The sequence below is a fragment of the Indicator indicator genome, chromosome 29 (genome assembly GCF_027791375.1).
Source record: "Indicator indicator isolate 239-I01 chromosome 29, UM_Iind_1.1, whole genome shotgun sequence".
Taxonomy (NCBI): Eukaryota; Metazoa; Chordata; class Aves; order Piciformes; family Indicatoridae; genus Indicator; species Indicator indicator.
In genome coordinates, this window is record NC_072038.1 from 5061453 (window position 1) to 5073476 (window position 12024).

General features: G+C 52.5%; 1 protein-coding gene across 2 annotated transcripts in view; it reads left to right on the plus strand.

The window, feature by feature from the left end:
* MGAT5B (alpha-1,6-mannosylglycoprotein 6-beta-N-acetylglucosaminyltransferase B) overlaps window positions 1–12024 on the plus strand; it is an 86669-nt gene that overhangs the window by 40271 nt on the left and 34374 nt on the right. For both annotated transcript variants that reach the window (XM_054393817.1, XM_054393818.1), the window contains exons 4-8: window positions 3669–3781; window positions 5152–5225; window positions 6778–6948; window positions 7769–7933; window positions 8584–8753. In XM_054393817.1, coding sequence (XP_054249792.1) covers window positions 3669–3781; window positions 5152–5225; window positions 6778–6948; window positions 7769–7933; window positions 8584–8753 — 693 coding nt within the window. The remainder of the gene's footprint in view (window positions 1–3668; window positions 3782–5151; window positions 5226–6777; window positions 6949–7768; window positions 7934–8583; window positions 8754–12024) is intronic.

A 12024-nucleotide genomic window follows, 5' to 3' on the forward strand; every position in this document is an offset into this window, starting at 1 on the left:
CATTGGTAAGATGCCCTCTGACTATGCTCTTTTCCAGGCTGAAGAGCCCCAGGTCTCTCAGCCTCTCCTCTGAAGAGCTGTCACTGAGCAGAGTGTGCCACTTAGCTTGTCCTTCCCAGTGTCTCCACTTACTAAGAACAAGGCATCAAGTTCTGACAAGCCACAGAAAACCTTCCTGCCATTGAGCTGGTTTCAAATGTCTTCTTTTCTTGTCCTCTGCCCAGGTGGCAAATGCCTCTAATGCTAGGTGGTGTAACTCACACTTAACCTTCCTGTCATCACTTAATGCATTAAAGGAAATTTGCTGCTCAAGTGTGGCTCTTTTTGCCCAGCAGCTAAAACCACTCACAGACAGGGAGAGTTGAGGCTGGCTCCTTGTTTTTGAAGGATGTTTCCTGCTGTTTTTCCATCTTCTTTATATGTACCAAGAACCATAGTGGACTCTTTTTTTTTTTTTTTTTTTGGTGTCACTTCGCAGTGACCCTCTGTCTTTTGGGGAAAGCCTTGCAGAGCTCATGCAAAGCAGCTGCCTTGTTTGTGAGAACTGCAAGTGCTGTCTGAGGGTGATGATCAGACATCAAAGGGCTCTGAGCTGAAATCTAAATCTTTGTGTTTGGGGAGCAGCTGAAGAGCTGGGCAAGCTGGTGAAGGTGCTGGGCCAGACCTATCACCCAGACAAAACCACTGCTGTGGCTGGAACTCCAGCAGGACTTGGCTGATTGCAAGGCTGAGCCTGGAAAGGAGACATTTATTTAGGATAATGATCCTGATGTCCATTTGAATGTGTTTCTGGGTGCCCAGCTCTGGCTGAGCTGAGGTCATCAGAGAGGGGAAGGGGATTGAGGTTGCCATTGGCTTTTGAGATTTGTGTGTTTGGAAGTGAGTTTGGACCCATGTGAGAAGTGGGAGGGCTTCTGGAAGGAGGCAGAGGTCGGATTGTGGGCAAATCTGGGTGCTCCAGATGGGGGAGCAGGGCTGCTGTGCTTGTCCTCTCCTCTTGTGATGGAGACAGCTGAGGAGCATCTCCCCCAAGCTAAGGTCCCTCTCCTGTTGTTGGAGCTGGAAGCTGAGCTTTCTGGCTTTAAATTCACTGCATCCTTGTGATGCTTGCTCCTCAGCTGCCCGTCCCTGCTGTTCCCTGGGCTCTGCCCATCACCTGCATGCTCTGACAGCTGCTCACCAGTGGAAGCACAGCTTGCAGAAATGAAAGGTTCACAAACTTCCAGGGCTGGCTGAGCTTTGCAGCCCTCACACTGGGAGCATTTTATCCTCTCAGAGCCATGCTGAGAAGCAGAGCTTATCACAGGCCATTTCTGTGCCCATATTGTCCAAGGCCTCATGAACAACCTCCCTGCTGCAGCTCTGACAGCTGCTGGCAGGCTACCTGGGGTTTATTCTCTGCAAAGGTCGAAAGTTACTTGGGGGCAATGGTGTCCTCTGCATTTAATTGTTATTTCTTAAGAGTCTGGGATGTGTGGCTCCCTGTGGAGGTATGCAGGCTGAATATTGATGGTCATAAACCAAGCCAGAAGGAAAAATGTGGGCTGCTCACTGCTGGAGAATGGACTTTAAATCAACAAGCGAAGCAGTATCGGTTCATAAAACTGGGATTTTTTTTTTTAGCCTGGAGGACACAGGTACTTTAAATCCCAACCTTCAGGTTCACTGATCTGCTGGAGAATGAACATAAAACTTCACCAGGAAGGACCTGACATCAGCACTTTTTTATTGGTTTTATTTTTTTTTTAATGCCAGGAGTATTCAAGGTAGCTCCTTTGGTTTTGCTCACTGCCTGTGACATTTCCTTGTATTCTAATGAGCTTGGCAGCAGCAGGACCTAAAACTTATGACCCAGCTGCTGCAGGAGGGGACATTATTTATTGTGATAACCATGCTCATCGAGATGGGGTGGAAACAGCAGGCAGAGGGGTTGGAGGTGAGGAGCTTGCTCCTTGTCGAGCCTGGCAGGGCAGCACTGCTGATGGATGGAGCTCTCTTGCCCTTTTCTTAGATTACAGCAGGTTCTAATTGATGCTCAGCTCTTCACAGGGCTCTGGTGCTCCATCCTTGCAATGTGGATGGGCTTAGTGGTGCTGCTCACCCAGGGTGGTGGTGACTGTAGGGTTTAGTTTGATAGATGGCACACACAGCTGCTGGGATCTCAAGTGTGGTGGGAAGGTGCCCATGGGCTGTGCTAGGGCAGCAATACCCAGCTCAGCCCTGCTTCCTGGGGTGCTGCTGATGCTCACCCTTGGCACAGAATCACAGAGTGGCTCAAGTTGGCAGGGACCTTAAAGATACCTAGTTCCAACTCCCTTACCATGGGCAGGGACACCTCCCACCAGAGCAGGTTGCTCAAAGCCTTGCCCAGCCTGGTTTTAGACACTTCCAGGGACTGAGGCATCCACAACTTTTCTGAGCAATCTCTTCCAGTGTTCCACCACCCTCATAGTAAAGAATTTCTTCCTGATGTCCAATCTGAAACTGCAGCAGGGTAGATTTAAACCATTGCCCCTTGCCCTATCACCACAGGCCCTTGTGGACCCAGTCCCCACACCCTGTCCCTGCTGCTCCTCACAGATACCTGGAACTCTTCTCACCTACATCTCTGATGGAGGGGCTGGCTAAGGGCAACCCACATGTCCTACCTGTCTTGCAGCTCTCTGCACTCTGCTCCAGACCCTTCCTCAGGCCTCCTCCAGCTTTGCCTGCCTTTCTTTGTACTTTTTCTTCTCCTCTCTCTGTTTTTCCCCCCTTTTTTTCCCCAGCATGGCTTCCTACGTGCACCACAAGGCCAGTGATCACCACAGAGGATTTTTCAAGCAGAGCACATCTGAAATTAGAAAAACAATTTTTTTCCAGCCTATTTAATGCTTCCCTGTGTAAAATGCACAGATGTAGCTGTGTTTTATCAGCATGACCTGGAACACAGCAGGAGGCTGAGTTCTGTAGGATTTTACTCAACCTCTTGGAAGGCAATGACCTCTGTGCCTGGTACACACTCAACCAGGTCATGGAATCATTGAAAGTTAGGGGTTGGAAGGGACCTCCAGAGATCATCCAGTCCAACCTCCCTGCCAAAGCAGGATCACCTAGGGCAGGTCACACAGGATTGCACCCAGATGGGTCTTCAAAGTCTGCAGAGAAGGAGGCTCCACAACCTCTCTGGGCAGCCTGTTCCAGGGCTCCAGAACCCTCACAGTAAAGAAGTTTTTCTTCATGTTGAGCTGGAACCTCCTGTGTTCCAGTTTGTGTCCATTGCCCCTGGTCCTATCACAGGGCACCACTGAAGAGTCTGCCCCCTTATTCTTGGCACCCACCCTTCAGAGATTTGTGAACATTGATCAGATCTCCTTTCAGTCTCCTCTTTTCCAGTCTAAAGAGCCCTCAGGTCTCTCAGCCTTTCCTCATCAGACAGATGTTCCAATCCCTTCATTATCCTCCTAGCCTCCATGGGACACCCTCCAATGTATCCCTGTGCCTCTTGAAGAAGGGAGCTCAGCACTGGACACAGTACTCTGTAGTCTCACTAGAGCATGTTCCCATGCTGCATCCTGGAGACAACTTCAACCTGCTGGAAGCTTCCAAGGATGGCAAGTTTGCTATAGGCACCCTTGGGTATCCCCATGGGGAGACACCAAGTGTTCAGGGTCTCTTTTTCTTGCCAGGTTCCAGCCAGCTGCTGGGTTGATGGAGAGGATCCAAGCTATAGCTCAAAACGTCTCTGACATCGCAATAAAAGTTGATCAGATTCTCCGGAACAGCCTCCTGAACAGCAAAGGTGAGTGGCCCCAGGGCCCCCCTGCTCCAAACCTCCCTGCAGCCAAGCCTCCCATGGGAAACTGGGGAAAATGCAGGAGAATGGAAGTGAATCTGAGGTTACTCAGCTCCCTCCTGTCTCCAGGACCAAGCAGGGCACCTGAAGCTCTCCAGCAGACCTCTCAGGGCTGTTTGTGTCCAAGTCTCTGCTGAAGCAGCTCATGCTCACACCATCTCTATGAGGAGAGGAGGGTCCTGAGTGAGGTCTGAGCCTCTTCAGAGATTTCTAGGTCTCTCCTCTTGCTATTACAGCCAGGAAGGCTGTGTGGGGAACCACCTTCAGGGGCCCTGACAGCAGTAATGGTCGAAAAGCATTGCCTCACTTAGCCCAGGGAGGACCTGAGCAGGGAAGATCAATCTGCAGAGGAACAAGACTTGAAAGCTCAGGTCTGCAAGGGGAAGGAATGGTGACAAATCTGGGCTGCTGTCAGAAATGAGTGCCACCAAATTGAATGCTGAGTTAAAGATGAGAAGCGGGGTCAGCACAAACACTGGGATAGAAAAATGGGGTGGTGGTTTGAATCCAAAGCTCAGGAACTGGCATCCAGTGCCAGGAGAGTCATTTCCATCCCACTCTGGCAGTGCTGTCAGGGCAACTGGGCTCCACAGATGTTTCTCCAGACATCTGCATGGTTCCCAGGATTTCGGCTGGCATCACCAAGTAGGAGATGCTTTCATTGTCTCTTCCACCTCATGGTTTTTGAGTTACAGGTAAGGGGAGGTTACAGCAGGGCTGGTGTCTTCTGTTAATCCAACCACATAGGAAGAAAAGATCTGTTCCCTTCTTAACTACATTTGTGGCTTATTCTGGGGCTGACCTTGGGGGCTGAGTCTTCTCTTGACAGCTCAGCAGGACAACTTGCACTCTAAGTTTACAGTGTAAAGGCTGGCAAGAGCTTCCTTGGGTACAGCAGCCTGCTTGTAGGTGATGAGAAAGACCTGGGGTCTGGACCAGGCTGGGAGGAACAGGGAGGTGATATAAAGAGACTTGCTGAGATTTAGGAAAGGAGACTCTGCTCTCAGCATTGAAGCAGGGCTGTGGTGGGCTTTCTCTGTTTCCTCCCTGACCTTGGGGAAGATGCTTCACATCTTGGTGTCCTGCTCCATCAAGTGGGATAGGGTTGTCTGCTGGCTCAGCTGTGGTGCCAGTGAATGTGCTTAGGGGTTGGTAGTCCCATCCCATCCCATCCCATCCCATCCCATCCCATCCCATCCCATCCCATCCCATCCCATCCCATCCCATCCCATCCCATCCCATCCCATCCCATCCCATCCCATCCCTTGTAACTGCTTTCTCCTGGCTTTCCTCATACCCAAATTGTCTTCCTGCAGTGTTGGAAGGCAGGAGGGACCAGTGTGAGGTGCCCAGGGACCCCAAGTACCCTGACTGCACTGGGAAAGTGGAGGTGAGTCAGGATTTCCTGTCCTGGGGAGGGTCTCAACCCTGCTGCTGGGAAGGGCACAAAGCAGTGACCCTGGATGTTAAACTGGAAGGGAAGTGGGGAGGGGGATGCTTTACAGAAGAAAACTCTTGGCTTTAAAATGGAAAAGCTGTGGCCTGTTGTAGAAGGAAAAGCAGAGCCAAAGATGTGGAAAGCGAAGCAGATCTGTGCTGTGAGAGGAAGAGACATGGGAGATGTCCAACCCCCTCTGGGAGCCTTTGCTACACACATGGAACTGTTTTCCCCTAATAACAAGGCACACACCTCCAGTTTCAGTTTGATTTCTGTGTTTAATGGCAGAAGGGTGGTGAGGAGAAGGCACTGCCAGCTCCTCTTTAACTCTCTGGAGCATTCACTAGTGGCTGGGGAGTAGTCTCAGGGTGGCACAGAAGAGCATCTTGTTAAGGTGGCCAGGACCTCCATCTCCAACAGGATGCTCTTTACACCAGGCTGGCATGTGGCCCAGGGCACGATTGCTGTGCCAGAGAGTGTGTTTGCATGAACTAATTCATCACAGATTCATAGAATGGTTTGGGTTGGAAGGGAGCTTAAAGATCGTCTAGTTCCATGGGCAGGGACACCTCCCACCAGCCCAGGTTGCTCAAGGCCCCATCCAACCTGGCCTTGAACACCTCCAGGGGTGCCCAGGGGCGTCCACAACTTCCCTGGGCAACCTGTTCCAGTATCCCACAACCCTCACTGTAATTGAAAACATCTCCCTCTTCCCTCCCATTCCCAGCCTCCTGCTTCCAGCTCAGGCTTGTGCAGGGATAAGTCTCCCTGAAAAGACTTTGAAGGGTTCATGAAAATGATGCCGGAGGTGTGAGTTTTCCTCTTTCCCTTGGTGCTAGGCATCCTTTCCTTCCATGACTGGAGTACATTTGGAATGGCATGTAATTGTGGAAGGCTGTGATTCCATCTCCTCTTGGGGTGATCGCTGCCTTCCACATCTTGGGCTCAGCAACCAAAGGAGATTTGGGGTTGTGGTTGAATTAGGAAGATGCTGGCAAGAGCTGTGGTGGAGAATGATAAATCACTACCCCAGGTGCTGGTTGTTCTCCTTCATGTGAAAGCCTCCTTGGGGGCTGCTGGGGATCTGTCTTTTTGCCTCACTGTGCCCCCCAGGGCAATGAGATCAGCAGCTCGCCTCCATCCCCAGCAAAGCTAATGAGGAGACAACCCTCTGGGGTACCATTTCCTAGGGACTAATGGCTGTGCCCCCAGGGAAAACTCTTGTCTGATGCTGGAACCAGTGCTAGAAATCTCAGGAGGCCCCATCAAATTCTCCTGGCTCTCTCTGCTCCATTGGCACTGGAGACACAAGGCAGGCAGACATCTGGTGCTGGGGGTGTGCTGGTCTGCAGCCCTTATTCCACCATCTGCCCTTCACTTCTAGCTGCCAACTGGAGAAGGTGATGGAGAGGAGAGGTTGCCCATAGCAGAGGCAGCTCATAGGGTGGCTTCCTCCCCTGCCAGCTGCAGAATGATCCCCACGTGTTTCTTTGCCCCTTTGCAGTGGATGAGGGCCAGGTGGACCTCGGACCCCTGCTATGCTTTTTTCGGCGTGGATGGCACCGAGTGCTCCTTCCTCATCTACCTCAGTGAAGTGGAGTGGTTCTGCCCTCCCCTGCCCTGGAGAAACCACACAGCACCTTTGCCTTCCCCTCCACCACTGCCCCGGGGGCAGGTAAGGTGTGGGGGCAGTCTGTGTCCTGCTGGTCCTGGGGGGCTGAAGGGGAAGATGATGGCTTCAAGGCTGCTGGAAGTAAATGTGCCCAGAGCCAGCAGGGCTGTGATGCCTCACAAGGGTCTTCATAGACTCAGAGAATGGTTTGGGTTGGGAGGAACCCTTGAATGTCATCTAGTCCAACCCACATGCAGGGGCATCTGGGGACAGGGGCATCTACAACTAGAGCAGGTTGCTCAGAGCCCCAGACAAGCTGACCTGCAATGGTGCCAGGGATGGAGCAGCTACCACCTCTCAGGGCAACCTGGACCAGGGTCTTACTACTCTCAGTGTAATTTTTTTTCCCTTCTCTCTAGTCTGAATCTCCCTCTTTTAGTTTCAAACCATGTCCCCTTGTCCTGTCACCACCAGCCCTGCTAAAATCTCTGTCCCCAGCATTCTGATTGGATCCTTTAAGCACTGAAATTCCACCAGAAGGTCTTCCTGAAGCCTTCTCTTCTCCAGGCTGAACAACCCCAACTCTCTCAGCCTGTCCTCACACCAGAGGGCTTCCAGCCATCAGATTATGTTTGTGGCTTTGCCTGCCCCTGCTCCAACACATCCACCCCCTCCTGTGCTGAGGAATTTGGGATGTCACAGGATGATCTGGGTGTAACAGGGCCCTTGGGATTCGGTGCATTAAGCAGAGATCTGGTGGCACCAGGGCAAGCTGTCCTTCCAGGAAGGCCCCACAGCATCTCAGCTGTGCTGGGCAAACCTCTGCCAGCCCCTGTGGCAGCCTCTCCTTACACTCCAAGTGCAGAACATGCTCTTTTCCCAGGCAGCATTCCAGAGTGACCTCTCTCAGCTCCTGGAGCTGATTGGCACAGGCAAGGAGTCCCTCAGCTTCATGAAGAAGAGGATCAGGCACCTGGGCCAGCAGTGGCTGCGGGGAGCTCGGCGCCTCCAGCAGAAGCTGAAGGGCCAGCAGTGGGACCAGAAACAGGTAGGAGCAAATGGCATGGGGGCTGTGGTGGGGAGGTGGAACAGCTGAGCTGCTGGGAATGCTGGGAATGGAGAGAGCTGGGCTGTGAGTGAGCTGGGAGGAGAATGCATTTCTGGAAGCACCTGGGTCTGCAGGGTCGGTCTGGGGTCTGCAGGAGCAGCCCTGCACGTGTTTGGGAGGTTGCAGGGCTGGTGTGGCTGGAGAATGAGGTGAAGTTTGGAGGGCCTGGTGGGGGAGAGGCAGCATGCAGTCAACAGAGAGCCCTTGCAGCAGGCAGGGAGTCTGGCACATCCTCTCTGTAGAGGGGCTGAAGGTGCTGCACCTCCTGTGTGTGTTTCTGTGGTGCCATGCCTGTGTGCCAGGAGATCTGGTTGGACTCCATAGGATGGGAGGGTGGTGTCCATCAGGAGTGTGAATCTGGTCCCAGGATACAGAGCACTGGTTGAGGGGAGCTGGTAAACTGCCTAGGGGTCTTTCCCAATTGGGCATAGCTCAGCTGGCTTTGCACCAGGCTGATTTCCCTGAGTAATTGCAGCACTGAAAAGGAGTTGGAGGGAAGCAGAGAAATAAATCAGTTTGGGCTGGAAAACCCCAATTGTGCCTTTTCCCCAGCACCACCACATCAGCACTGACCCTTCTTGTCTCTCCAGATCCTGATCCATATTGGCTTCCTGACAGAGGAGTCGGGAGATGTTTTCAGTCCACGTGTGCTGAAGGGAGGTCCACTGGGTGAGATGGTGCAGTGGGCTGACATCCTGGCTGCCCTCTTCCTCCTGGGACACAGCCTGAGGATCACTGTCTCCCTGAAGGAGCTGCAGAGGTGGGTGCTGTGGTGCTGTGGATGCATGGTTCCCCCAAGAGTGTCTGTCCCCTGTGTGTGTGTGAGTTACCTTGAGCTGGAGCAGGTCCAGAGAAGGGCAACGAAGCTGATGAAAGGTCTGGAGAACAGGTTTGGTGAGGAGCACCTGGGGAAATTGGGGTTGTTCAGCCTGAAGAAAAGAAGGCTGAGGGGAGACCACCTTATTCTCCACAACTCCCTGAAAGGAGGTTTCAGCCAGGTTGCAGCCTCTTCTCCCAAAGAACAAGTGACAGGACAAAAGGAAACAGCCTCAAGTGGCACCAGGAGAGGTTTAGATTTTCTCCCAAAGGGTTGTCAAGCCCTGGAACAGGCTGACCAGGGCAGTGGTGGAGTCCCCATCCCTGGGGGTATTTAAGAGCTGTGTGGATGTGGTGCTCAGGGACGTGGTGTAGTGACAGTGGCTTGGCAGCAGTGGTGGTGGGATGGCACCCACTGAAGGTGAGCTGTTGGACTTGATGATCTTACAGGTCTCTTCCAACCTCAACAGTCCTATGATTCTATAACCACGTGCTGCATTCCTCCCTGCTGATGGAGTTCTGTAATTCCTTGGCTGCCTCCTGTAACCTCTCAAGGTTTCCTCACCTCCTGTGAAACATCTCAAGTGGAGGGCAAGTGCCTAGGGAAAGGGCAAACTAGGATGGGTTATAAATCAAGAAAAGCCTCAAGCTGCCTTGGGGACTGGGCAGGTTTGGGGTGACGCTAAGCCAGCATCAGCCTCATCGTGAGCTACTCTGAAAAGGGAGTGGGGGAAGAAGAAATCCCAACGATCCTGGGAACAAAAAACACTCCAAACAACAACAACAACAAACCAACCCAGCCCCTGCAGCACTGGGAATTAATGAAAGGAATTAGCTCCCAACCAATTAACTCCAAAACAAAACAAACCAACCAAACAAAAGGAATGAGACGATGCTGGTCCTAATGCAGAAGGCGGCAGCTTCTCACGGAGGCAGGCGTGCAGCACGGCGATCTCCCTGCAGCGTGCTGAGCTAAACTGCCGCTCGAAATAATAGCCCTGTGCTCAAGGCTGAAAGAAGCTAATGGCTGGGAGGGTTCTCCTGTTGATGTTGTGTGGTTCTTGTTTGTGTTTTTCAACGAAGAGCCTCGCGGTGGTCATTTGGTGAGGGGGAGGAGCTGGCTGAGCCTTACTGGGGGGTTTACGGCGTCCCTTTTGCCTCTGATGGAAGGCTGGAGCGGCGCTGGAGAGAGCTGCCTGTGGTGTTCTACCTCTCTCAGAAGCGGAGGAGCTTCGAGCTGAGTTTTGCAGCGATCTGACCTCCTCTGCTGACGTGGATTTGGATGTGTCTCCTGGGGTGCCTGAGAACAGCAGCTCTGCCTCTTCCCCTTGCAGCTGTGGTGGGGAGTGAGTGAGCCAGACTGGGGCTGCACATCTTGTGCTTCAGTGCTCAGTGACAGAAGCCATCCCCACCTCCTGCAGCCTGTGTTCTGTGCCTGGCTTTGATGGCATTCTGAAGGATGGACCCACATGATAGGTCCATCTCCACCTTGGTGGGGCTGGGCTGAGCAGAGGCAGGACATGGAGCTGTAGCTGGGTCCTGTCTAGCCCTCTGTCTGAGCCCAACGTTCCCTGGGACCCTCCTGCAGCCCTTCAAGAGATGGATTAAAGCAAGTACTGTGTCCAGTTCAGGGCTCCTCAATGTGAGAAGGACATTGAGATTCTTGAATGTGTCCAGAGAAGGGCAACGAGGCTGGGCAGGGGTCTGGAGCACAGCCCTGTGAGGAGAGGCTGAGGGAGCTGGGGGTGTTCAGCCTGGAGAAGAGGAAGCTCAGAGGAGACCTCATTGCTGTCTACAACTACCTGAAGGGAGGTTGTAGCCAGGAGGGGTTTGGTCTCTTCTCCCAGGCAACCAGTGGCAGAACAAGAGGACACAGTCTCAAGCTGTGCCAGGGGAAGTTTAGACTCAAGGTGAGGAGAAAGTTCTTCACAGAAGGAGTAATTGGCCATGGAATGTGCTGCCCAGGGAGGTGATGGAGTCACTGTCCCTGAAGGTGTTCCAAAAAAGCTTGGATGTGGCACTTGGAGCCATGGTTTAGTTGTCAGGAGGTGTTAGGTAACAGGTTGGACTTGATGATCTCTGAGGTCTTTTCCAAACTGGTTGATTCTGTGAAGTTTCAGGGGGCAGCAGAGGTTCCTCTCAGCAGTGCCAGCAATCCTGTTCTTGGTGCTGGCAGGTCTCTCCTGCTGTCCCTCCTGTCAGGCTGGTGCACAGTTAGCAGTGGCTCTGGGGAGAGCTGAGATAAGCCTTGGCTTGAGCAGGAGGCTCAGCAGACTACATGTAATTAATCCTGAGTTGTGCTAGTAGTTAATCTTGGGTTCCTTGTCACAGCCTGGAGGGGACCTCACCTGTAGCCAGAGTTTTGGGCAGGGTTTGGTAGCCAGAGAGCACTGGGATGTGCAAGAGGCTGGAGCTGGGGTGTGAGGAGAAGCAAAGCTAAAGCTATGTCAGCGTGGAAGGGTCAGCTCAGGTACTCTGATTTCTCATCTCTCCTGCCCTGTGCAGCCTCCTGAAGCAGCAAAGCTTTGCTCCACAGACAGACTGAGGCTAAATTTGTCCTTGCCTGTCCCAGGTGTCTCTTGCTGAGCTTGCTGCAGGGCAAGCAGCGGTGTCAGGCTGGGCTTGAGAATATTTTCCTCCAGCAATGTGAACTGCTGAGTTCAGTCACTGTTTATTTTCCTTTGGCACCCCCCTTGCTCCTTTCATGGCTCAGAGCTGTAGCTGCTCTTGCCCAGCACAGCACTCAGAAAAATTTGGTGGTGCCCATAAATTATTCTGCACACAGAATAACTCTCTCTTGTGCTTTGGTCCTTTGTTAGTTGGTTGTTTTGGGTTTTTTTTCTCCTCAAATTTCTGAGCTGATTTTTCCATGTGCATTGATCATTGGCAAGGGATCAGTGGAAGGTTTGCCTGCACACACTCCAGCCAGGAGCTATCTGAGAGCTGCTCGTTGGTAGCATCTCTATTGATTGCAATGCAGCAGCACCCGCAGGCAGTGGGCAGGATTGGGTCTGAAATGCTGGGAATCAGGCAAATTAGGAGGAAAAATCAGTCTCTGCCCCACCCTCCCCACCCCCTCCCCCCCCCCACCCCCCCCCCAAAAAAAAAAAATTGCTGATGGAGGTCTGGGGATAAAAAACAGGTTGGAAGTGTGACCATGTCGTGGTAGGCACTTCTGCATGGTGGGGGGAATAGCAGATGCCAAGCAATGAATA